Raw genomic sequence first — 23,042 nt, 5'->3', positions numbered from 1 at the left:
TTTTCCTTGTGTGTCATGTCTTTTCAGACTTTAAGCCTGAGGGCAGGGACAGTCACAGTACTGATCTATGTAAGGAGCCCTTTTTAACTAAATGGTTAAAAAAACCATTATACACAAAGATTTTCTTTCAAATGACAAACAACAAGCAACAGAATGCTGCTGGGTAACATCACAAAGCCGCCTCAGTGGTGGCACCTGCTTTCTGGAGATGGAAATCTCTCCTTAGTGGTACCGGAGTTGGAGACTCTATTCCACATTAAATGGCACTGGAAATATACTTGTTTTTACATAGGCCTTCTCCAGGTGGTAATGTTTATGACTGCTTTGGTTTTACATTCCTTGTTTTAGTGTTCTTAATCTATTATTTCTAAAAATTGAAGTTAAACAGTTTAAAATTGCTTTTATAGTACACCAGACTGGGATGGGTAACCCTCCAAGGGTTAGGAACTGTTTTTACTCTTACCCAAACCTTGTGATGTTATATTTCCCCTCAAAATACTAAAAAGAATGGAAGCATCAGGGGGAACACTTCATTTTACAGTCTGTCTTATCCCCTACAGCCCTGAAATAGGGTTTTGTTTTGTTTTTTGGAGGTGGAGGAAGTAACAATTTTCTTAAAGCTATTTTGAGCTTGAAACATGCTCAGAGGAATCCTTCAAGTGGCAAAAACATACCTGAGGATGCTGTATTTCTTCTGACATGTGGATAATTGTAGGGGATGGAGGGGCAATATTGGTGGGCATCCTGCATCCTGGATTTTCCCAGCCGTGTATTAGACCAATTCCTTTTAAATCAGTTATTTTTTTGGCCTAAAACACAGTGGCTATGCTGACTGAAAGAGTACATGCATTTTAATATAAAGCACTTTAACATTTTGTGTCATCAAGCCATTTTTATGATGATGATGCCAATGATGCCACCATTCTTTTCTACAAAAAGACTCAAAATGGCACGCAACACAAACAATGTGCTTATAAAATACAAAATAGAATACTTCAAATAAATAATAAAATGAGATAAAACCTAACAACATAAGCAATTTTATCTTATGTACATTAACGAATGTAATAAGTAAGGCACCCTCTTTCTTCCCCCTCAACCTCGCCAGGTGAGCAAGAGACTTCCACGGGACTCTGCCCAGCCCAGCAGAAGTGGAGGAGAGTCCCTGCGTTCAGGGAGACCTGATCAGCGACAGGAAAGAATCAGGAGGAGTCAAGGCCAGACTCTGCACTCAGGAAATGCCCCTCAGCACCTGGAAAGGGAGAGTCGGAGCAGAGGGGCGACCCTGCCCTCCGGTGCCCCAGTTTCCCAGCGAGCAGAGAGAGGTGGGGGGAGACGAGACGAACAGACTCGCAATCTGAAAGGTGGTGGGGAGAAGGCTCCCCTTCTTCCTGGGGGTCTCAGAAAGGATAGTAGTAGACCAAGCCAGCTGATGGAGACCAGCCATTCCAAGACCTCAGGGAAGAGCACAGAGACAAAGTGGAAAAGCTGCTTGAATGCTTTGCATGTTGCCAATCCTGCAAAGAGTTTGGATACAAGTGATGCGGGCTACAGAAGGCTACTGGAGAGGTCCAAAGAGAGTGACCGGAAGGCCCGTGGCAAACCTTTGCTCCCTGTAGGTATAACTGAACGTCTGAGGGAGGACATGAAAGACTGCCAAGAATGTATACATGCTTTCAGCCTGGGGAGGGGAGCACCAGCTGGAGGGAAAGATGGGCAGACAGTGAGTCCTCCAAGACTCCAAGAGGTTCGTTGGGGAAGCCAAGGAGAGACCAAGCGCCCCCTCAGTCCTGGGAGAGTCACAGGTATTGGTGTGAGAAGCCATGGGGAAGCTATTGGGATGTTTGGGCCAGAAAGGTGTCCCAGTGGAAGCCAACAAGGGACTGGACGCTCCCTCAGTCCAGGGAGAAGTAGAGAAAACAGTGGGAAGTCCTCTAGAGAGACGAGTCGTTCTCCTAGCCCTGGGAGGCTGATGGAAGCAGGTAGCCATGCTTGCCCCAAACAAGCAAGTTGCTGTGCTGTTTCTGCACAGCACCCACAGCCTTGCTGGAAAAACCAAAGGGAGGCAGTGCCGGCAGCAGCTGCTGGAAGGAATCAAGGCCCAGAGAGTGACTGGCCTGGCAAAGGCAGGCCATCAAACCGTTTTGTTCCTAGGAAGGAGAATGACTGGAAGGGTTGCAGCCAGCTTTCCTGTTCCACAAGTCTGCCAGGTAGTGAGCACAAGAGGGCTGGCCAAGGACAACCTGCCTGCTCCGCAAAACCAGAGGGTAGCCCCCAAACCCAAGAAGGACCCTTGTGTCATGTGCACCCCATGCAGCTCTTAGAGAGAGAGTGGCTAGGCCAAGGAGACTACCAGCACTCTGCAAAGTCTGGGCAGCCCCGGCAGCGGGAGAGCGTTTGGAGAAGCCAAGGAAGCCCAACAGGATGGATGGATGACGATGAACAGCAAAATGTGGAGAGATGCGCAAGTCTCCGGAGGCTGGAGAATCAAGCAGGGAGTGACTGGAGCAGTGAAGATGACAAGCTTTCCTGCCAGGTAAGGAAACAAACCAAACTTTTTCCTGCCTTTCCCACCTTTTCTTCTTGTTTTGACAGAGAAAGGTTTGCCCTTGTGTTCTCGGCAGTTAAGAAGACCTCAAAAACAGAGCCATGTCTCAGCATATATGCACTAAGAAATCAGGGCTGGCCCTCTTGTTAAGCAGAGTGAGATGAATACATTGAGCAGGAGATGCACTGGCAACCTCCCAGCTGTTTTGGGGGGAACTCTCTGGCTGTGCCTCCCTGTTAGTGAACAGTGCTGTGTATAAGTTGTCCTGCTCCTCACCAGGAGCCTGCAGTCTCTCGCATGGCACAGTGTCCTAATTACTGGTATCAAAGTAAGGTGCTGCTGTTGTTCTAGTCAGCTCTGGCATATGGACTGCAGGGAGGTGCCCATCCGGTTCTTTCCGGCAATAGCAAAATGTTTTGACCAGCCCGGAGAAAATCCATTTTCATCCTTTTAGAATAAAAGGGTTACTCTTTGCCTTTGCATAAGGGAATCTTGTTCGGACTGTATGCTTTCGTGCTGGATTTGCGTATAAAATGCAGAATTGGGAAAAAGCAATTCTCTGCTCTTGTCAAGCATTTAAAGTTTCTTTAGCCTCGTTCACTCATCAAGTTACTAAAAATGTCAGTGAAAGTTTAGTATCCATGTTGTCTGAGTTATGCTTTCGTTGGATAAAATGGAACTATTTCCAGCTATCATACAAAAAGGTAGGGTATAGATTTTATTTAGTAATAGATGCCTGCATTCAAGCAACTTCTCTTTGGAACAGTGGGCATGAAAAGTAATTTGATAAAGTTGCTTTCAAAGCACCCTGAAAGCTGAAATGTGACGTGCATTGTACCCAAGACATGCTGACTTTGAGAGAACTCTGAAAGTACAACTGGTTGTTGCTGCACCAAGGTTGTAAAGTTTACCTGAGAATGGAGAGCAGTACTCCAATGTAAGTGATGTCAAGTTGTGTGTAGATTTTATTTTCCCAGTCCACCTCTTTCCCTCCTTTTTGTCTTAGGACAGCAAAAGCGGCAAACCATGTAGCTCAAAACTATGCTTGGATGTGTGAGACTTGTTACCTTTCCACCAACAGTTCTCACACAGATCTGGGAGAAGCCCTGGGTTTGTATGTTTCAGCCTTTGTAGCAAATATGAAAACTGTGGAGTTGTGGAATCTTAAAGACTAACCAATTGATTCCAGTGTAAGGTTTTTTGGATTGCCATCTGCTTCTGCTGTCACATGGAATATTGTTAAGCCACAGGTTTACGTGCACAAAGTACACAGGGGAGGGGAGGGGAGCGGTGGGACCCTGTGAGATTGAAAAGAGAAGGTGAGAGTTACGTCAGTGATGAACTTTCAAACTGACAGACTTTCCTTCTTATATTTCCTTTGGGTTTTTTGTACAGGCTGGGATGGACTAACATGGCGACCACTTTGAAAACCTCTTGCTGTGTGAATGGGTGCTTGCCTCTCTGTGTGTGTGTGTGTGTAAGAACATCCACGTTACAGGCTTCCCATAGTAATCAGAAACATAGAATGGCTCAAACGGGAAAGCAGGCTTTCTTTTCAGACAGAAGAAAATGTTGTGACCGTGTTATGACCAGTGTGACGATGCTAGCTGGGATCTTCTGGGGGGGGGGTGGAAGTCCCAAAGAATCAAAACAGTGGGGAACCTCTGATAATTCAGTACATTTGGAGGACAACTGCCATCAAACCCAGCAATTGGCTATAGAAAGATCGTAGTGGGAGTCTAGCAAATACAGAGGGCCACACAGGTTATGATTCCCCACCACCACTATGTACTAATAAATAATTACACTATTCCCCCTTGGATCTTTATTCAAGCATGTATTAGACAACAGCTCTCAATTCACTGGCCATGTTGGCTTGGATTTGTGGTAGATGTAGTTCAAAATAAAGTATCCAGAAGGCACCAGGCAGTCTAGTTTGGATTATTTTAGAAATTTGGGAATGAGTGCTTAGATTACCCTTTTTTCATCAGTTTTGGCAGTAGACTCCTGCCTTGCATTAAACCAGATTTCCTCTTATACTGAGAATGGAGAATTCAGGCATTATGTGAGTTAACTAATCACAGCATTAAGGCGGGTTATGACTAATTCTGAGTTTCCCATTATGTGCAAAATGGGGGAACTCTATTTAATGCAAACCAAGGCTAATGCACAAGAGGAGAGGTAGGGAGAAAGGAACCATCTTGATGGTTCATGGAGTGAGTCCAAAATGGGTCATTTTATGTACATCTTTAAAATAGACAAGGACCACTAGAGAAATGAGCATGAAAGAAGTAGAGGAATGAAGCAGAAATACTGGAAGGAGAGGAAGTTAGCAGGAATTGTGTAGAACACAGAATATTTCTGAGTGGTTTAATCTGGAACAAGGGCTACTGTAGTAGTATTGTACACCCACTCAGTAGAATTGCTTAGAAGTGGTTCTTCACAAGTGTGTACTGATAATATTTGGAGAGTATTATCAGTATAATGGCGCCTGCTAGAAAATGGGTAAAAGTTCTCTGGTTTGTGAATGAAAACAACCTGTATATTTTTACTACCCCACCCCAAAATGTGTGAGTGTGAAACTGGTTAACTTTTGCAAGTAGCCATTTTTGGATGAAAACTCTTCAAATATCATTTCCTTTATGCATTTCCTTTTGCAGCACCAGCTAGATGGACCACAACCTCTGAAAAGCTCCTGCTCCTCAAGGAACCAAGACATTTATCTGGACACCAGCAAGAAACAGGAGGTATGGTAAGCTATAATTAGCACAGTATCTTCATCCACGACTCTTAACTCCTAGTTGGGAAAAGGCAGTTTTTAACTAATAACTGTGTGGCAGGAAACCATCTTGCAAACATGGCCTTTCTGCCATAGTGCTCTTGGTGGCTGATTTGTTTTCTGTTGCTGCTGGTAGATGCTTGATTGCCCTTACTATTGTTTCTGTAAAGAGTAAAGCTGCAGCTCGTTGATAGGGGTTTGTACTTAGCCACAGACTGACTTGCTGACATTTCCAAATAAGGAATATCTAGTAATGGTCCAGGACAGACAAAATTTATAGGAACATGACAGGTGCCTCATTCTAAGTCAGACTGTCTGAATAGCAAAGTATTGTACACTCTGACCAACAATGGTCAGCCGCCCCGAGTAGATGTTGTCTAGAGGGGTGGGGTAAAAATTGAATAAATAAATAAATAAATAAATAAATAAATAAATAAATAAATAAATAAATAAATAAATAAATAAATAAATAAATAAATAAATAAATAAATAAATAAATAAATAAATAAATAAATAAATAAATAAATAAATAAATAATGGTTGTTTAGGAATTTAGGCAAAGGTCTTTCCCATCAACTGGTTCTTTTAACTCAAGGTGGCAGGGAACTGAACCTGGGTCTTTCTGAAGACAAAGTATGTGCTATGGTACAGCTTAGAACATATTCTATTTGCAGACTCCAACTCCCAGAATCTCTCAACTAGCATTTCCAAGCTCTGTGCTGGACTAAGCAGGTTTAGTCCTGTTTTTCTGTTTAAGGAGATGCTTTGTGAACTCTGCTCACATAATGAAAAATTGCTAAACAATAGAATTCACATTATTCTGGATACAAAGGCAAGATATGTTGAACAAGTGTTTTTCTACAATTTGGCCCAAATTTCTGGGGAGAAACACAGTGTAGTATGGAGTTCTGGCCTATCAGAGTTATTGGAAAGTTGTGGGCATCAGTAGATGGGAAATGCAAATAACTTCAGGAGCCCTTTTCTCCTGCTGTTCAGATAGTTGTAGTTTGGAGACGGAAATTAAAAAAAGGAGAGGGTAACAGGCTGTTGCCATTTTCTTAAGAGGAAGAGGTCTGGCTGGCATCTTTCTTCTCTTCTGTGTATTTTTGATTTGATGCATGCCTTCTGTAGAGCCTCCTTGCTTCTGAACAAGACTTCACATGAAATGGAGCTGCAAGAAAATGATATGCATCTAGTTGTATGCCTTGGGCACCTGCACCTGCATCCCTTCTGTTCCAGCTATTGCTTCCACTGCTGAGCCTACAAAACACCTTAATTGTGACAGCGGGAAATAGCCTGAGAGTTTAATTAATCCTTATTCACAGGTGATAAAACTGAAATGACCCATGGGCACTGTATTGGTAGCAAAGACCTGGCTTCGGGTGCAAACATTTCTTGCAGTGCATTCCAATTATATTTTGTGTTTCAAGATCAATTGGATTTCTTAATGTAGTTGAGGCATTTTTATAACTGCATAATCTGCCCTGAAAATAAGCAATGTGCAATCTAGTAACTCTGTTTAATAAAGCTCATGTCTGTGATCATACCAAGCAGAGGTCTGCATCTGGTTGATGAAGGCAGAGATGCAATGGACTGCAGTTAACATGGAATTGGCATAGATGCCTTCCTTACCCCATGATTACACAGAAAAGCTGTGATTATGGAGAATCTAGGGCTTCATTAGAGTGCTCTCATAAATGGCAATATTCTTACAAAGAAGTGTTTTGTCTAACCTGAGTGTAGTTCTCTTAAGCCATAACTATCTTACATGTATGTTTTGTTGTATACATGTACTTACATTTAGTTTGATTTTTTTTAAATGAAGTTTTAATTTTAATACAGGGGAATCCAGAATTCACAGGTCACTCATTCTCTCTGCCAATGGCTCCCAATTATAATTAGGGAAGGATACGCATTGTATTAAGAAGCCAGTGCAAAAGATCTCCCCTTTTCTTATCTTAAATGGAATCATGTAACTTGAGCTTAAGATAGAGAAAAGGTTACCATTTGCTACTGCAGGTGCACTGTTGGGCAAGGCTAGCAGATGGTAGGCAGAAGCAGCTGTTTAATAGTGTGTAGGTGTGTAGGATAGCTTATGCTATTGTTTTTCCTATAAGGGTTCTCTTCTAATAATCCATTGAAACAAGATGGGCTACTAGTAAGCATGCCACTAGTTTTTTTTTAAAGTGGGTTCTAATATGGATGAAAAATGGAAGTCCCTCTGGCCACAGAAGGCATCTCCAGTTAGGATGGAGGATAACCATCTGTTTGAATATTTGATTATTTCAAGTCAAGGAGACCCCTGACTAGAAGAAGCCTTGAAGTTCTCCTGCACTTAATAGCACCTATGCAGCAGCCACACTGATCACTAGGATGATATTTACTGTGTTTCTGTTTCAATTATATTGATGATTTCTAAATGTGGTTATAGGCACATTTCTTACAGACCTCCATCTCCTTCAACACTCTTTGGGATGCTGTGTAAGTAGCTAACTTATCCCTTATGCACCACAGCATTTCTCATAAGTATTTCTCACACTGATGGTGCAGATCAGTGGAGTTAAAGCCTTCTTAGCTTACTATCCAGAAGCAAAGCTACTCTAGACTGGGGACATGAGAATGGGATGTGCAAGTGGGATCACTGTTTTATTGATCCCTTGCTGGTGTTTTTCTTGTTCTTTGGTGAACAGGAAAAGCTACTGGCTGGTTTGTCTTTAATTTTTTGTGCAAGCAGATTTGCTTGATATGCTGGTACTGCAAGGAAGCAGTTGTAGCAGTTCACCTCCAGGTAGAGATTTGTAGTGTCCCTTTTATTGAAAACAATGTCTTCAATCTGGAAACACCTTAAATTTTGGTTTAGGCTATAACTATTGATAGGGAACATTCCGAAAGCATCTCTTTTTTTCTAGTATTATCAAGGGAGGAATGTGTGGGGCAATATACATGCATTGATGGCATTTTGTTCATGCTTGAGTATGGTGGGGTAAAATAGGAGATTTTTACCATCCCTGGTCTCTTCCACAGTAAGAATGAAAGAAATTGAAAAGTTATAAGGTATAGCCTGTGCTGTTCCTGTTCTGTGTTTACTATTGCTAGTCTTATAGCACACCTAACATTCTCTCAGTGCTTTGATTCTCGGTGAGAAGTATGCCTCCCTAAGGAGATTCAAGAGTGTGTATTATCTGTTCTTGTGTAGATACATGAACATGCACAGGCTTTTGCAGATATGGACTAAAGGGGGTGCCAGCATGTTGGCCAACTACAAGGAGGCCCCTGTGAGCCCAGGGACAAAAATTACTTAGTTATTACCGAAGGATGGGAGCAGTGATTGCAACCCATGTGGTCTGAGAAAAATGAAGTGCAGAAAGCAGTACTGATAGTGGTGGTTGTGTTGTGAACAATGGGTATTCACAAAACTGTTAAGTCCTCAAGGTGCCACAAGGCTCTTTGTTTTGATATGGGTCAAGAGCTTTACTGAAACAAATCCCTACTCCAGTGGGTACTCTCCTGCCATGAAAGGTTCTTTCATGTCACAGAGCACACTGTTGTACAGATCGGTTATTTCACTGGTCTGAGAAAAGGCAGAGGAAAAAAATGTATGGAAATTATTCTGGCTGTCTACTTCTGACTAATCATGAGAAACCAAGACTTTCAGGGGGGGATCCTAATGCTAGGGAAAGAAGAGGACCAAAGAGGAGACTGGCTCAGGAAAGCTTGGATTTTGCAAGATGTGTGTAGGGCTGCTTATGATGAGGCCCTCAGGAGGTCATAGGGTAGCGATGAGTCTGAAGCAACTTGATGGCAGGACAAAAGTTTCTGGTTAAGTACACAGCTCCTCTTGTCCATGTTTGCTCAGGAAGGAAACCTGGTGCTTTGCAGGGGATAGTAACTGTGGTTGTGGCCCTCAGAATCGGTGGACCACCAGGGGTGTCAGAAAAAGCTGCAAGACCGACGCCCCCCAGCCCCACCCCATTGTGAGATGTTACCAAATCCCTCCCCTCCCCCCATCACTGATTCTTCCTCTGGGAGGTTCAAGTATTTTTTATTTTTATTTTTTTGGCACCGTTTGCATTAGGATTCCTCCCATGCTGGGAGGTAAGGCCTCGCCAATGCTCCCACCGGGCCCTTTCTCTTCTAAAAATTACAACCAGATGCTGGTTCTCCCCCCCCCCTTTCCCTCACAATTCCAAGCTCTAGACAAAAAAGGTGTAGGAGCAAGCGGGAGGCACAGAGAATATGATCCCCTTGGATCAGTATGGAGGTAAATCAGCACTCAAATAATCCTCCACTTTTATCCTGGCGCCCAGTTGGTGGCTGGGCACTCAGCGCTGAGTTCGTCAGCCCAGCAGCAGCAGCAGCAGCAGCAGCACCTTCTTTTCCTCCGTCAACGGCTTGACGCGCTCTGGCACCGCGGCCGGGCTCCCTCCCTGCACTTTGGAAGGGAAAGGGGACTCGCGGGCGCCTCTCTCGCCCTCCGGGCCCCGCCCACTTACCCTGGGCTGCCTTCTCTCTCTCTCTCTCTCTCTCTCTTTTTTTTTTTTTTGATTTGCCGCCTCATTGGCTGCCGGCCCTGTTTCTTTCTCTCTTCCCCCCCTCCCCGTCTATGGGGAGCCAAGCTCCGCCTCCTCTCCTCCTTGCTTCTTCATTGGCTGTCGAGGACTTGCGCTCCGCCGAGGATCCAGTTCGGCGCCTTCCCACTGGCTGGGACGCGCCCTCCCAGGAAGTTTTTAAAGAAAAAGAAACGGGGGAGAAAAAGTTTCTTCTGGGCGGATAGGAGAAGTCGGAGCGAGCGAGCGAGAGAGGCGCGGAGCTGGGAGATGGATCCCGGGAGTCGCCGTTGCCGCCGGCAGTGACTTTAGCTTCGCTTGCTTGCTTGGAAAACGGTACCAAGAGACTTTGTAGCTGGTGAATTCAGCCGACGGCATGACGGTAAATCCTTGCCCTTCTTCTGCTTGGGCGCCTGGTTTATTCCCCTCCCGTAGTTAGCCCGAGGTTCCTCCGAAGGGTTGGTTGGAGGGCGTATGCAGGTGGGGGGGGGGTTAGGGTCTTCTGGGCCACTTCTAACCCTGCGATTACAAGACTGGGAGATCCTCCGGTGGTTTTCCCGAAGGAAGGGAAAGAATGGTTTGGGATCCCGAGACGAGTCTCCCTTTTATTCTGCCTGTGATCCCCTTTGAAACGCATCTTTCCTTGTCCTTGTGATCGGACAAGGAATGGTAGGGTTGACACCTTTTAGACACGGGTGTGGAATATCGTACCTTGTGTTTTCCGTCGGAGGCCTGGGTACGCGATCTAGACAGCCTTAATGCCTTGGCCGATTGCTTTCCTGTTAGGAGATGCCAATTTTTCGAGGCTCTTTTTTTTTTGAAGATTATTTTTTGGGATTTTTGGGATTTTTCATCAGCCTCCCCCCCCCTCCCGCAAAGACATCTGTGTTCCTGGGAAACTGACCTGCTTTCACCTGAATAGTCGGCTGTAAACTTAATCAAAAGAAAAGAAAAAGAGATTCTTTGATCTCTCACGTTTCCGTTTGGCCATAAAAATAAAACAATTCCCCACCTTTCCTGTGGAGAGAGCATGCATGTTTGAAACCAGGAAGAGCCTGTGGTTCGCTGTTGGGTTAAGGAAATGTTTGCATGTCCAGGGAGGGATTTCTGCCTGCCGTCTGGGTCTTGGGAGTGCATGGAAGGGAGGATTGCCAGCAGGCGGCCGCCCTTTCTCCTCCCCCAGCCTAGCCTCCTGAGGGTGGGTGTGATGCTATAATCATGGTGTGGAAGCAACTGTATGATTTGGAGGAACGGACAATATTGTGCTCTGGTCGGAAAGGCCTTGAGATTTTGTCTGTCCTGTGTGTGGTTTTCTTTTTCTTATTTTTATTTGGTAGATCTAATACCTTAAAAGGTGTTGCTTTTCAAAGCTGCCAGAGAATTAGATTCATCATTAAAAAGATAGGGCCCCTGGGTCTGTCTCACCTTTTAGCCTTCCTGTTTTGCTCTCCAGTTGTGCGTGCATGTGAGGATTTGCTTTTTCCACAAGGTGGGCAGGGTTCTGTCTTTGCCTCTGTTGTGCCGTAGACAAGAAACTGCATCCTGAATTTTATGAGATTGCCAGGTGTTGAAGCATGCCTTATTGCTGCTCACCTATTATCTGTAAGAAAAGAGCAGCTGACTTCTGAAGGTGAGGCAGGGAAATGTTCCCAGCATGTGCAAGGGGTATGTAGAGGTCTTAGTAAAGGAGGGAATGGATGAAGAGGAAATATAATGGTGATGACTGTGATGTTTCCCACATTTTATATTTTGTCCTTTCTTCTGAGAACCCAGGGCAGCTAAGAGTTCACATAGAAGTTCAGTTAAAAATTGCCAGTAGCTAAGGTCACATATTCTGAAAAAGGTTGCTTGATGGTGCATGATTATTATTTTAAAAATACTTGATGGCACATGATTATTGACTTGAAGGTGCATGATTATTAGTATTTTAAAAATGCATATATCTAACATCACAGATGATAAAATAAGTACAAAGAAACAGCCATTAAAGCAGTAAAACCATTATTTCCCCAAAGCTTCTACAAATAGATGTATTTCAAAACAGTGCCTACAAAAGGGTGTGAGGAGAGATTTACATGTACGTTGGGAGGTAATTTTCCTCAGGATTAAGATGTAGTTGTGTGACCCGCCAAGTGGTATGAGGCCAAACATTCATGCAGAGTGGCCAACCACAGCTGGACCGTCTTGGCAATCTTCAGAGATCTTGGACGGGAAGCACCATCAAACCCAGCTACAGGGCTGGACATAATTGAGCTGTAATCCAACACTTTTGGAGAATGCCAGAGTCAGAGAGAAGCAGGAGTACCATAACACACACACACACACACACACACACACACACACACACACACACACACACACACACACACACACACACACACACACACACACACTGTTCTTGTGCAGCAACACACACACCCCGCTCCCTATTTGAAAGGAGATGCTATTGGGTTGCATTCAGGGTGACAGTTAATGAGAGGAGCAAGCTGCCTATAAGAAGTCACAGAAAGAAATAGGAGTCCTTCTTGGGCACTTCCTTTCGGCTTCATCGCCTAAGCTGTGCAGGGGCAACTTGACATGCTTGGGGTGTTTTGGACTACAGATTCCATGATTACTGACCATTAGACTTGATACTGATGGGAGCCATAATCCATAATACAGTACTTAAAGGGCATTGGGATGCCTACCCTTTTCAGGGGCCCTGCTGTATACAATCTTAACTCGGTGTTGTGTCTTTGTGCACGTGTTTCAGCATAGCCTTGTGCTTAGGGACAGTTTGGAGTCTGTCTGGCTGTGAGATGCCTGGTGGAATGAGGTGTATGAGAGGGAGGGAGGACGGGAGGTGCTTAGTTATGGCTAGCTGCAGGAAGAATGGAGGTTTCAAGTGATCATACATCCATATTAGGGGAAAACGATGACCCTGAGCTCGGCCGTTGCTTCCTACAGTCTCATAACATCCTGCAGCTTTTCCGATCCTTCCTAGAGACACCACTCCTTTTCCTTTTCTGTTCTTTCACCCCACCCACCCAGGCCAAAGATAATCCTTGCCAAGGATAAATATTGATTGACAGGAGAAAGAAGAAACAGACACATCAAAGTGCCCCCCCCACATGTTTGAAATATGAAAGTAGAAGTATATGTAATTTCCCCTCCACTAGTGACTCCGATCATGTAACAGGCATAAAATTTAACACATATGCCCTTTCCTTTTCATGTGTATTCTGCACGCTGCCTGCTTTAGGGAGAGCTTGTGGGGACCTGTCTTTTGTGGATAGCCAAGTCTTGCTGGGGATACAGGAGGGGAGCTGTTTTAATCTCTAGAAGTGTTGGATTCCATCTCATCAGCTATGCAAGACTGGAGTAGGCAGTGGTGTGTGCTTCCATGCTTGCTCTCTTCTGTCGCCGTAGACTTGTTCTGGATTCAGTATCTGTGGGTGCCGACTCAAGATCCATTCACGGGGATTAGTTATCCTGCCAGTGTTCATTCTCACTGCTTTTCCATGCATAGAAAAAGTTGGACTTCTCCCAGTTCATATTTGGGTAGAATGGAGATGGTGATGCATAACTGTATTGCTCTGTAACCAAAACCAAGAGTTGTTCCTGTACTGATTGGTTGGAGGCCACATCCTGTAAACTCCTTTGTGTTTTTATGCTCCTCGCTGTTTTACCAGACTGGACAGATAGATAATGGTTTAGCCAATACTAACATACAGCACTGTGTGTAAAACCAGAGCTTGGAAAAGATTTTGAGGGCATAAGACTATATCTTCCAGAATCCCCGAGCAAGCACGGCCCTGATCATGTAGTGACCACCCTGGTTGAGGGATTCTGGGAGTCTGAGTCAAAAACAACAACCAAGTTCTGGCATCACTGACTTTGCTGGAGGATTCTTAGAGCTGGAATGAAAGAAGCTTTTAACATTTCCTAACTCTGCACAGAACTACAAGTGAAACACATTGCCTGCTTACACTGGTGCATTCAGATGTGGTACCAGTCCTTTTCTCATAAGAATGAGTCCTGAGGATCCCCCATGCTTTCCCACTTTTTCTTCTCTGCTCATACACAGTAATTAGAAATACTGTATCTGATGCCTGTGGCATTACAAACCAGATTTTGGTGTTTTGTCCAAACAGACTAATGTTGTTTTTTTATGGTGTTCTGTAAACCAGGATGGTGTGACTTTCGTTTATGGTCCATTGCAAACCAGACTTTTAGAACGAAATGCCACAGCATGGTTTTGTGCAAGTTACGGTTAGATATTCCTGTTTTTGGTGCGCAGGGAAACATGAGCCAAGGCTTGAGACTCCATCAGTTTAACATGATAGTTCAGTGGAGGCAACCCTTTTTTCGGCTTGAGTGCCCAAAATGAGGGGATGGGGAAGAAACCAGTGGCTGCTGTGCCGCCTGGAAGACCAGAACAGGAACAGGAAGTGGCAGTTTCAGGGGGAATCATGGGGATGGACAGGAAGTTAAAGGGGGAATCATGGGGACGGATAGGAAGTTAAAGGGGGAATCATGGGGATGGACAGGAAGTTAAAGGACCCAGAACAGGAAGAGAAAGGGGGAATCCCAGCTGCAGCCACTTCAAAAGGTTTGCTTGGTGCCAGAAGAAAGGGCTTCGCGTGCCAGCTGTGGCACGCGTGCCATAGGTTTGCCATCACTGTGATAGTTGAACAGCCCCATAGTAAGGCTGTTTGTAACATACTGCTACATTTATTCCTAAATTTACTTCTGCCTTCTTAACAGTGCAGTACGCATACTGAAGTTGTTAATGACTCTGATGTAAAACAAAAGCTTATGGAAGCGTGGCTCTGGAAGCTTGCTTTTGCAGAAAGATTTTTAAAATGCCTTTTAATGATACTTTCAGAAAGTATTGACCCACCTGGACAAAACACAACCAACAGTTGACAGAAGCAATTACATGAATACTTGTACCTAGGATAGGCTACCAGTTTCTGTAGCAGCTGTGCTTTGGAGGAGGAAGATGAACAGCTATTACAGGATCATCTGCCCAGTAATGTAGCTTTCCTGTAGGATGGGAGCCGTTTTTATGTAGTGCATTGCTGTAGGTCAAGGCAGATTGGCTTTGTTTGTGGCCAAGAGAGAGTCTTCCCTTGCAACTCAAGAACTCTCTAGCGATGCTGTTGACCCTGAGAAGGAACATCATGCCTTCTCTACCATATTTTGCAGTTGGTGCTACCATGTCACAACTTATGGTGACCCTATGAATGTGACTTCCAAAGATCCATTCATTTAACAGCCTTGCTCATCTCTCGCAAACTCAAGGCTATGGCTTTCTTCATTGAGTCAATGTCTCATGATTGATCTTCCTCTTCTTTTACCACCCACTTTTTGAAGCACTGTTGTCTTTTCTTAAGAATCTTCTTTTCTCATGCTCTGTGCTGCAACTCCCATTTGCCTGAGTCCACAGAACAATGATTGTAGATGATGGGAGATCTGATCCAAAATATCAGAGGGTACCAGATAGCCTCTCACTGATACGTGAAACTAAGGAGGAAGGAGCAAAGATACACATTCAGTTTCCCAAATCTAGAAAGTAGACCATGGCTGGCTAGAGCAGTTAGTGTGCATGATGTTCCTGGTGGCTTTCTTGGTTGTATCCTTTGCCAAATCAAAACCCATGCTGAGTTAGTTTCCCCCAGGTTTTTATATATGTATTTTAAAGTCATGGTTATCAGGTAATCCTAAAAATTGGGTTGTCTTTCACTGCGTGTGCCACCTTAAAATATGCTTTCTGGAGATTTTGTGCTACATTGTGTATTGTAAGGTAAAGGTTCCCCTTGACATTTAGTCCAGTTGTGTCCGACTCTAGGGGGCAGTGCGCATCCCCGTCTCCAAGCCATAGAGCCAGCGTTTGTCGGAAGACAGTTTTCGTGGTCACGTGGCCAGCGCGACTAGACATGGAGCACTGTTACCTTCCCACTATGGTGGTACCTATTTATCTACTCGCATTTTACATGCTTTTTTACATGCTAGGTTGGCAGGAGATTGTCTATTGTATTGGAGACTATATATCGTCATTTCATCTCCTCTGAGGAGGAAGATAGACATAGTCTGTCCTCTACTCTCATGAGAAATCAGGATTCCTTGCTCTGTGGATCCTAGGTCTCATGTCCATCAGATCATATGAAGCATTCTAACAATGTTGATAAATAAATTAATTTCCTGGGTATTAGGGAAGGGTTTTCAACATGAACGGCTACATTTTTCCCCTCCACCACAGTCCATTTCTTATACAGTAAATGTGTTCAGAAAAGTTAACCATGTAGTCAGTGAATGCATTAGTCATTTGTGGCACATGGGTGGGTGATGGGAGGAAGGGAGTGAACCAACACTTGGTTTACAGAGTGTTCCAGCAGGGTTACCCACGGATGTTTTGTATACAAGACAGGCAACAAATTGACAGGTTGTCTTGTTGCTGCTTGTCCACAGGAGTGTTGTAGTTGTTGTTTAAGGTCCTACTGGCAATGTTAATGAGGTTGCATCATGAAGCACAGAGCCTGGATAGCAGTGAACTGAACACAAAACTTAAGGGATTTTTTTTTTTAGGGGAGACTGTATTTTCCAGAATCCACAGGACAGCGTGGCCTGTGGGTTCTGGAAGATGTAGCCCCTCTAGCCCCTAAAAATGTCTTTTCCAAGCTCTACCTAGTAGGAAGCAGGACAGTGAATATTTTGAAAATTAGGAGATAGGGATTTTCCAGTTGATTTATTTGTTGCATTTACATAGCAGATTTTCTCCAAGAAGCTCAAGGAGCACCTGTCTCTCCCCCTTCCCCCTTTATCACCACAAGCAAGTGACTGGTTCAGTGTTGCCACATGGAGTTCAAGGCTGAGTGGAGTCTAGGACCTGGATCTCATAAGTCCCTGTCGAACACTCTTCAGCTACTGAAGAGTGACACTGCACTGACTCTTCTAAGAAATCAGGAGCCATTCCTCCCCCCCCCCACTCTCCACCCCTACTTATTTTATGCTTGTTTCACCTATACTCATACATACGCTCATACATAGCTCCATATGAAATCCATCCAGCAGAAGCATGCTATTGATTTGAATCAAAGAATATTCCAAGCTGGAAGGATTCTTGGAGATCATCTGGGCTACAACTCCGGCATCTCCATACTGACTGGTGGATTCTGGGGGCTCTAGTGAAAAGCGCTATTACTTAAAGAACATAAGTTGCAACGGTTAAGACCTGAAATAGGAGCAGCATGTTATATTTGTTTCCACCCCCACTTTGCAGTCAATATTGCATCCATCTTATCTCATCTTTATCTGTCCCACGACCTCTTCAATAAAGTGGTTATTTGTGCTTTCCCCCTCTGTCTGCCCTAGATACAAAGTACTGTTTACTTTTAAGAGCAGAGCAGGGGCAGTGTTTGGCTAGGATGGTTTGGCAACTGACTGCACGGAGTTTCTGAATCCTAAATATGTTTGGTTGGCATCGGTATTATCATTCCTTGCTGGAAAAAAAATTACCTAGGTCTCTTTTTTGGCACTTTCTGGTGGGGAGTCCATTGCACTGTGGTTCAGCTTTCTTTAGTGGTGTAAGCAGACAGGACAGTATCTCCTGACAGGGGTGCAAGATATTTGTCCTTTTGTTAGGCGGCTTTTGGGTTACCTTTTATTCTTTCTAGTTTCTAAGCCCGCTGCTGGGGCTAATATGTCTATATGTGTCTTACAAAGATTTTTTCTTGTTGCTGTTCTGTCCGTTTATGCCATCCGAAGCAATTCCTTTCCTTCTTTGGTTGTTTACATTCTCTGCATGCTTCCACTCTATTATCTTGTCCCCTGTAGACCTGATTTTTGCCAGGCTAAGCAATTTAATTCTCTTTAACCATTTCATGCAATGTAGCTCTCTCCACCCTCTAAACAAGTATTGGGGGAGTTGTTTTATGTTTGCATCTAGCCCCACAGTGGCCTGTGATGAAATCTAACACTTGGAACAGTCTCCCAAGAGGTAGCTGTATTAGTCTGTTGCAGCAAAAACGTAATAGAAAAGACCCTGATGTTGGGAAAGTGTGAAGACAAGAGGAGAAGGGGACGACAGAGGATGAGATGGTTGGACAGTGTCATCGAAGCGACCAACATGGATTTGACACAACTCCGGGAGGCAGTGGAAGATAGGAAATCCTGGCGTGCTGTGGTTCATGGGGTCACGAAGAGTCGGGGGCGACTAAACAACGACGACCTTACAGACTGGCCTATTGCATGCTAGTATTTCATAGATACAGTATGGTATGCTACACGGTGGTGTAACAAATGGATTAGTGTTTAAGATGCCATGGGACTCTGTTTTTAAATATCACTCAGAGTGTGGTTAATTAGTGTCTGATCGACCTTCCTTCAGATTTCTCAACATATTGAGTTTAAAGTGATATTTCCCACTGTCATCTCCAGCTTGTCAATTTAATATGATAAGCTTCAAACTCTTTTACATGTGTTATGTTACTATGTCCTCCTATGACACTATCTCCCCTCGTGGAGAACAGTGTTGTGCTTCACTCAGTTTTGGAAGCTGGGGAGGATGAGAGCTTAGTGATAGAGGACTTGATTTGCATAAGAACGGTCTGTTTGAATCCCTAGTATTCTCTTTTGCAGAGATTGGATGACACAGCCTCCCCAATCGAGCTCGCTGAAAATATAGACTATGATTCCCGTAATCCCATACTTGTCAATGTAGGATGGGCCTATGGGAACTGTAGTCCAGCATGTAATTAATGGGGTTGATTGATGCAAACCACTATGCCTTAGGTTTACAGATAGTCCTTACCTTTGTTCTAGAGATGCTGCCTGTTGCAGTAGAGCACTTGTGCCTCATCTCAACTGTCTTGGCACTGCAGGCAGATGGAGGTTTAAAAATGGCACTTGTGGTTCACCCTTCTTCTTGGCCTGGGGATGGTTCGCTTGCGGGATGCAAGGCACAGGTACCCACAGAGTTGCCTTCCAGGGCCTGAGGGTGGAACACAAAGTGCCAAAGATTCCATGGGAAATAAATGGCATCTCATGAGCTGTGTGCTTTGGCTCCTGATTCCGACGGTGGAATCTCTTTGTGTGCGCAGGCAGGCACAGTAATGAGTGGGGTGCTCATATTTCGAAGATTACATTAGGCAGCCCCATTTCATAGTTTGAAGGACAAAGATCCAGTGGCCGCCACTCCCTACTGCTACTCATAAAGCTTCACAAACCCCTCCATTTGTTCCTTTTTTGGTATTTTGTTTCTATAGGAAACAAAATACCAAAAAAGTATTCTTCCTGCAGCTGTTACAGTTACGTTTTATAGCCAGTGCCTGGTACTTAACATTTTGGCAACACTGCAATACAGAAATCGGAGGGGAGGATCCTCGGATAAGGTAGCATTATTAGGAGCCAAGGTCACTCATGATTATTTCCCCTGTTCCCACCTGTAACAGGAAGGGTAGAAGCCAGGGCCCTGTCCTGTGCTGTTCTCCTATTTAGTGTCAGCTGCAAAGTGTAGTCTAGAGGTACACTGATTCTGTTTTCCAGTGGAAAAAAAGGCTGAGCACTCTGTGTACTTTTATGAGATAAATATGCTCCATCTTATTCCTTTGATGTTTGTTGTGACTACTATGACCACTGCTTCTAATTTGCATGACAGCTTAGTCTGTTTGGATGTAAGATGCCATGGAAACAGAGTATCATATTTTGGTTACAAAATGCAAATGAATTACATTGCATTCCTTTGGCCCCCTGTGAAACCTGGGTGTAATTGGCTAGATTTATCCATTACAATCGCTCACTGTTTATTGTCCATGTTTTCTTGCAAAACTCATCTTGCATTTGTTTCCTGGAAATGGCAACATGGATATTGGTGGTTAATCTAGAATGTTTTGGAATATTCCAGGATTGGGGAGTGGATAAGAGCCGGGCCTTCAGTTTTTGGCCAGTAAAGCATTTGCCAGATATTAGACACAAGGCATGGGGTATGGATTGAGCTGGAAATCAAACGGAGCAAGATGGTTTTTTGTCAAGATCTCCCACCAACCTGGCAAGTGTAGCCGTTGGTGAGGGATTATAGTGTGGTAATCCAGAACCTGACTGGGTAGTGCAGTGAAATGAGACCCTGTCCGCAGAGCCAGAGTTTCAAAGTTCACTTCCCCGCTGCCTTTTAGTTTTGCCTATGGACCAAACAGTCACTATTAGACTGTATGTCAGGCAAAAACAAAATAAAAGAAAAAGAGAAGAAAACAAAATGTTGTGGCACCTTAAAAACTAAACATTATATTTGAGCGTGAACTTTTATGGACAAGTCCACATCCTCACACTAAGGAAGTGTCTGCAGAAGTGATTTGTCCATGAAAGCTTGCATTAAAATATAGCATTTAGCCTTTCAGGTGCCATAACCTTTTGTTTTTTTAATTTTGTTTTTGCCTGATATGCCAGCACAGATTAATATGGCTACCTCCTCTTAAAACTACTGTTAGAATGCTCTGATCTAGGAATTCGTCACCAGTTTTGCCTTCCTTAAAAAGGCAAACAAATTGGGGTAAATGATGAACAGCAGCAAGGAACAGTGGTTACAAAAAAAAAAGTCCCTGTGCTTAATGTGTACACTCTAAAGCAGTGGTCCCCAGCCTTGGGCCTCCAAATGTTCTTGGACTTCAACTCCCAGAAATCCTGGCCAGCAGAGGTGGTGGTGCTGCTTCTGGGAGTTGTAGTCCAACAACAGCTGGAGGCCCAAGGTTGGGGACCACTGCTCTACAGTATACCTGAAGTTCTCGCATCTTGCCACTGTTCTGTCTCCAGATGCCTCCTCACTGTGCCAAACATTTATGACTTATCTGCTGGTGGTTAATTTAGCCATGTTTATCATGGCTTTTGCCCTTTTCCCTCCCCTTGCTGATGTGGTGCTCAAGTAAATGTTTAGCTTACCTTTGTAAATCCCAAAGATTTTCCAAAGAATAGCAAATTATTTGGAGGGAATGGTTGAAAGGCCCTCAAACCACTGTTGTTGACATGTTCTTGACTTCCTTTTACCTTTCTACATTGCTGTTGACTAGGTAATTTGAGGCTTTTGGAATATAATGCAGTGCAATTTTTTTTAAATGAATTATATCTTGCTATTTTTGTTGAACATTTCAGCCATTGAAAAGATGCAGGGTTTTCAAGGGCAGTATCTATGTCTAAAACAAAGTTTCAATCTAATGCTGCTTCCATTCTGTACTCTTTTCCAGGAGGCGTAGACGTCTCAGCTTGATGTGATATAGAACCAACTCTGTGCTTTCAGTATACAAGTCTTACGGTGTTGCGTTGGCAACAAGGAATAAAACGTTGAATGCATACAAATATTTTCAGCGCATTTAAACACATCATCAGAAAAGGCAATAGAAATTATTGATTAAAAGTCTCAGGCAATATGAAACTTTTCAGAACCTCTTCAAAGGCAGGAAAAGTGAGTGCTAGACAAAGCTCCCCAGAGATACGATTCCACAACCACAGAGCCACCACTAAAAAGCCCCTGCAGCTGTCCGGTACAAATCTCATCTTCATTATCAATGGGCCAGACTGAAGAAGGTGTGAAGCTCACTTTTAGGGCTTGGGTTAATTCATGTGTGCATAGGCATGGCATGTAATTTGACCATAGAGCGTCTGGATGCATATTTTTTTCTGTCTTTTTAAGGCCATGTTGTGCATTTGGGGAAACATGGGGCTATCTACAAAAGTACCATATCAAAAGTCTTGTATTAAACTTACCCAATATAAAGCTTGGAAAAGCTTTTTTGACTGGGGGGGGAGCTATGGCTGGGGTGGGGATAAAGTTTGGGGCAACAGCTGGGAATTCTGGGAATTGTAGTCCAAAGAAGCAATTTTTCCGTACTCTACGCCGAACTTGCTATGCAATCTTTTTCTTCTCTGCCTCTTTTATCTCCCATAGGTTCAGCTGTGCTGGTGGTCTAGGTTTGAGGGTAGAAGTTTCTCATTCCCAAAGATTTTCCAAAGAATAGGAGATTATTTGGAGGGAATGGTTGAAAGGCCCTGGGATGTCACTGCTAGCTGTAGCATCTCCCTTTGCACATCCCGATTTTCAAAAAATATAATGGGAAAAGCTGGCTGGGCATGTGCATGGTTACAGATGCTTATTTAATTTATTTCACTTCAAAGGTACATTATAAATTCCTACAACACAACAGTGTTTTCTCCCAGATAAATGTGTTTCATCAGTGCAGCAGAAGTAAACTGTATTCTCATTCCTTAGTCCTGATGGTTCTGTGATTTTAAATAAGGTTTAAAAAGTGGAACCGCACTTAGTGCATGTATTTGATGGAATTGGCAACCAAATGTATTAATCTGAAATACCAAGAATAACTGAGCAATTGTAGATGATGCAGCTGGAAAGGAGGAGATAAAATATTGCTTGCTTTTACCACTGAATCATACACCCTATTTTCTGGGAGGGAGCTTATGTCCAGTGTCTAAAATTACCTAGTTTAGAGTTGATACATTTTAATGGTGGTGGTGGTGATGATGATGATATGCCATCGAGTCCATTCTGACTTGTGGCAACCCCTTTCAGAGATTTCCAGTAGAGGATACTCAGAGGTGGTTACTATTCCCTTCTTCTAGAGCCATCCTGGGATTCTGCAGGTTACCCAAGGCCACATAGGCTGGCGCTACTTGCATAGGCACAGTGGGAAATCAAATTCCCAACCTCTAGCTCCACAGCCAGATACCTAAACCACTGAGCTATCTAGCCAGCTCTGATAGATTTTACATCATCCTAGTTGCTGAAGCACCTTCACTCTCCCCACCTCCTTTTCTCCCAGCGTTTGCCAGTCCTGGAGGTGAAGAGTGATGAAACTCCGGTCACTAGGCTCTAGTTTCCACGTGAGTTTTCTTTTTCCCCTTTCCTTGCTATCGGATACCTAGCAATAGGTTGGAATTCATGATTGTGGCAACAGGTGGCCCTCCTCCTGTACCCAATCAGGTTGTGTCCTCCTGGAAGGGGGAGGGATTTGTGTGTTTCCGTCTGCTGCCTGCCCATAAGCTTGGGTGTAACCCAATAACTCAGCCGCCCTTGGAGATGAAAGCAGAGAAAGTTTTGCTGAGCTGGGCTTGCAGAGTCACCTGGCATCTGGTGAATGCTTTCTTTGGAGGGTCTGGAAGCCCAAGTAGAGAACTGAGCCCC

General features: G+C 43.9%; 1 protein-coding gene across 12 annotated transcripts in view; it reads left to right on the top strand.

Annotated features, from left to right (window-relative positions):
- Positions 1 to 23,042, top strand: part of TRIOBP (TRIO and F-actin binding protein) — a 79,312-nt gene that overhangs the window by 27,354 nt on the left and 28,916 nt on the right. For 10 of the 12 annotated variants that reach the window (XM_078376169.1, XM_078376168.1, XM_020787679.3 and 7 more), the window contains 2 exons: positions 1,109 to 2,536; positions 5,209 to 5,295. In XM_078376169.1, the coding sequence (XP_078232295.1) occupies positions 1,109 to 2,536; positions 5,209 to 5,295 (1,515 nt within the window). Of the gene's footprint in view, positions 1 to 1,108; positions 2,537 to 5,208; positions 5,301 to 10,100; positions 10,257 to 23,042 lie in introns of those variants that run through there. The other 2 variants (XM_078376172.1, XM_020787685.3) reach the window with 2 other exon arrangements.

This window comes from Pogona vitticeps, chromosome 5 (assembly GCF_051106095.1).
Source record: "Pogona vitticeps strain Pit_001003342236 chromosome 5, PviZW2.1, whole genome shotgun sequence".
Classification (NCBI taxonomy): Eukaryota; Metazoa; Chordata; class Lepidosauria; order Squamata; family Agamidae; genus Pogona; species Pogona vitticeps.
Note: the sequence above shows the minus strand (reverse complement) of the source record. Positions and strands in the feature narration are given on the sequence as shown.